The 2,729-nt window shown below is 37.0% G+C and overlaps 1 protein-coding gene across 1 annotated transcript; it reads left to right on the forward strand.

The window, feature by feature from the left end:
* The first annotated feature begins 1,353 nt into the window (after positions 1-1,353).
* LOC127807393 (calvin cycle protein CP12-3, chloroplastic) lies at positions 1,354-2,348 on the forward strand. The gene has a single exon (XM_052345206.1). It carries the CDS (start codon positions 1,541-1,543, stop codon positions 2,024-2,026), a length of 486 nt encoding a protein of 161 aa, XP_052201166.1. The 5' UTR covers positions 1,354-1,540; the 3' UTR covers positions 2,027-2,348.
* Positions 2,349-2,729: the final 381 nt, after the last annotated feature.

Consider the following 2,729-nt stretch of genomic DNA (forward strand, 5'->3'; position numbering starts at 1 on the left):
TCACCACATCTTCTTCTTATCTTCTTTATTGCCTTCTACCGTTACAATAGCAAGCACAATCGGTCTCTTCTTTTGCCATCTTCATCTCTATCAGTATTACGATAAGTACCGTTGGCACTCCCTCTTCCTCTTTTCTTGTCATCCTCATTTCTCGACCAAAACCATCGCGCCTCCTTTTACCATTGTGATGTGATAGTTTTTTTTTTTTCCTGTCAATCTGTCCTAATCATTCACATCTCTCATTGTTAGCGATTTCTACATCTCTGCATCTTGTTTTAAACAAGTTTTATATTTTTTTTCCTGATATTTTGTAGGAATTGAAGCATAGAAATAGACATAAAAACTGAAAATAAAAAACAAAAAAAAATTTCCACAAGTAAACAACGCTAAGGCTTTATTTGGGATATATTTAGTAAATATACAAAATAAAAATGAACAAAAAGCAAATTATTCTATATTTGTTTACTCGTTGAAGAGAGTAAGAATTAAAAGTAAGGAGAAATTTGAATTGAGGGTATTAATGCAAAAAAATAGAACATTTTTGCAAAAATTTATGCTTTGTTTTGAGTATTATAAAATAAATGATATTAAATATTTTAGAATCTAAAATTAAAGAATCCTCTTCCATCAATCTCCATTCCATTTTATTCTTTAAACGCATTAGAAAACATAAATCACACAGCAAGACTTTAAATAAATCAAAAAAGTAAATCATATAATATATAGTATAATTCATTTTATTTATTCAATAATTGAGGTAGAGACTCATCTCTTACAATAAACCCTTTAATGGGTTCATGAAGAACAGTTCAATTGTCCACCGATTACACGTCTTGATCTTGGCGAGGGCTGTTATTAGCCACTTAAGGTAAAGTGAAGTCGTGAACTTATCCATAGAAGAGGGTGGTTGTTGTGGATAAGGAACATGACATGACTTTACGTGCATTATTATTTGGCTGATGCCCCGCCAACGTTATTTCTTGTAAGACGGATTCCACAGTGTGATACTGATACCAACTGTTTTAAGCCGTGTTTGGTATCAATTTTTTATTTAATTTTTGTTGTTAAGAGTTTATAATAAGGTTTTAAGTATTTTGTTGTAAAATTATAATTAATTTTTTATGTGAAAAGTTTTACTTATTTTTTGAATTTTTAGCAATATTTTTAAAAATGAAAAACTCATTAATAAATAATTTTTAATATTAGTATACCAAAATTATATAAATAAAAATTTTAAAAATATTTATAAACTTAAGTTTAAACGTTTTTGAAGTCACGGGGACGAACAATGAGCAATGGAAAGAAAGGACATAAAAGTAATTATGCGCGTACAAATCACCCTCAATTTGTTTATTTTGTGATATCTATGCATCCGCCGAGTAGCGAGGGTCGAAAGAAGACGAAGAAAGGGATCGGAAAAGGGGGAAACCAGCTGCCAATCAGAGCGTCCTATCCGGAGCTGGCGTAGGTCGATCCGTCCACGTCGAGGTTCGTTCCGGTTGCTTTCTTTTGAGGAAGTTATTTGAAGCGGTTCGATCAGATGGCGTCTTTGGTTAATGTTACCGCTTTGAGGGTCGGCAAGTCGGCGATTGGAACAGGAACCGCTGCTCCGACTAATTATCCGGCTATCCAAAGCCGGCGCCCTCTGTATCTTGGATCCGGGGATCGTAGGTTGGCGGAGAAGAAACTAATCGGTTTGATCGGAGGGAAACGGAAGATGGAGGCGGTGAAAGCGATGGTGGCCGGCGGAGGAGGAGGAGGAGAGGGAGTGGCGAAGTACAAAGGGACGCAGAGGAGGGAGAAGGAGCTGACGGAGATGATAGAGAAGAAGGTGCAGGAAGCGAAGGAGGTGTGCGAGGGGGACGAGAGGTCGGACGAGTGCAAGGTGGCCTGGGACGAGGTGGAAGAGGTCAGCCAGGCCAAGGCTCATCTCCGCCTCAAGCTCAAGCTTGACAAGCTCGATCCTCTCGAGTCCTTTTGCCAGGACAACCCTGAGACCGACGAGTGCCGAATCTACGAAGACTGAGCAAACGACGGTCTCGAGATCGTCGAATAACGATCGGCTATGTATGAGTAACTAGTACAAGATTGCTCCGAGGGCTGCTCCTGATTGCGAACCGCTGCCGCTGCGGCTGCGGCTGCCGATCGGAATCGGATCATTGCACCCTGGCTCAGTTAGTTGCTGCCGTCCTTTCTTCTTTAATTATTGTTGTCGGCCATGGTAGTAAATTTACATGATTCTGGCATTGCACTAGGAACAGCCTGATGTAGTGTAAAATCTCTCAGCTTTGTTAAATTTCTCTTTTAGAGCATAAAGGTGTTGTTGCAATGGATTCTTCCAAATTCTACGATTAGGGTTTAAATTTTTACTCAAATTTTGTGTGTGTTTATTTGTCACAGCTAATAAAGTTCGCACGTAAAATTAGTAATTACTAGTTCTTATATACATAATTGTTGTAAATTATTGATGAATAATTATTGTATCCTCCAACCCCAATTTTTACTTATAAATATAGAAATTTGGTTCTTAATAACGAATAGACTTTTTGAGGTAACATTATATTGATTTTTTTCTATGATTTCTCTCTCTCTCTCTCTCTCTCTCTGTACCAGTCTAGGGACGATTTCACTTTAATTCAGATGTGATTATATTCAATTATTCTCTTTTTTTTTTTTATCAATTTTGCAATAATAATCATTTTTTTTTAAATATCCTTATATGTCGTAGG

Source organism: Diospyros lotus, chromosome 8 (assembly GCF_014633365.1).
Source record: "Diospyros lotus cultivar Yz01 chromosome 8, ASM1463336v1, whole genome shotgun sequence".
NCBI classification, from domain to species: Eukaryota; Viridiplantae; Streptophyta; class Magnoliopsida; order Ericales; family Ebenaceae; genus Diospyros; species Diospyros lotus.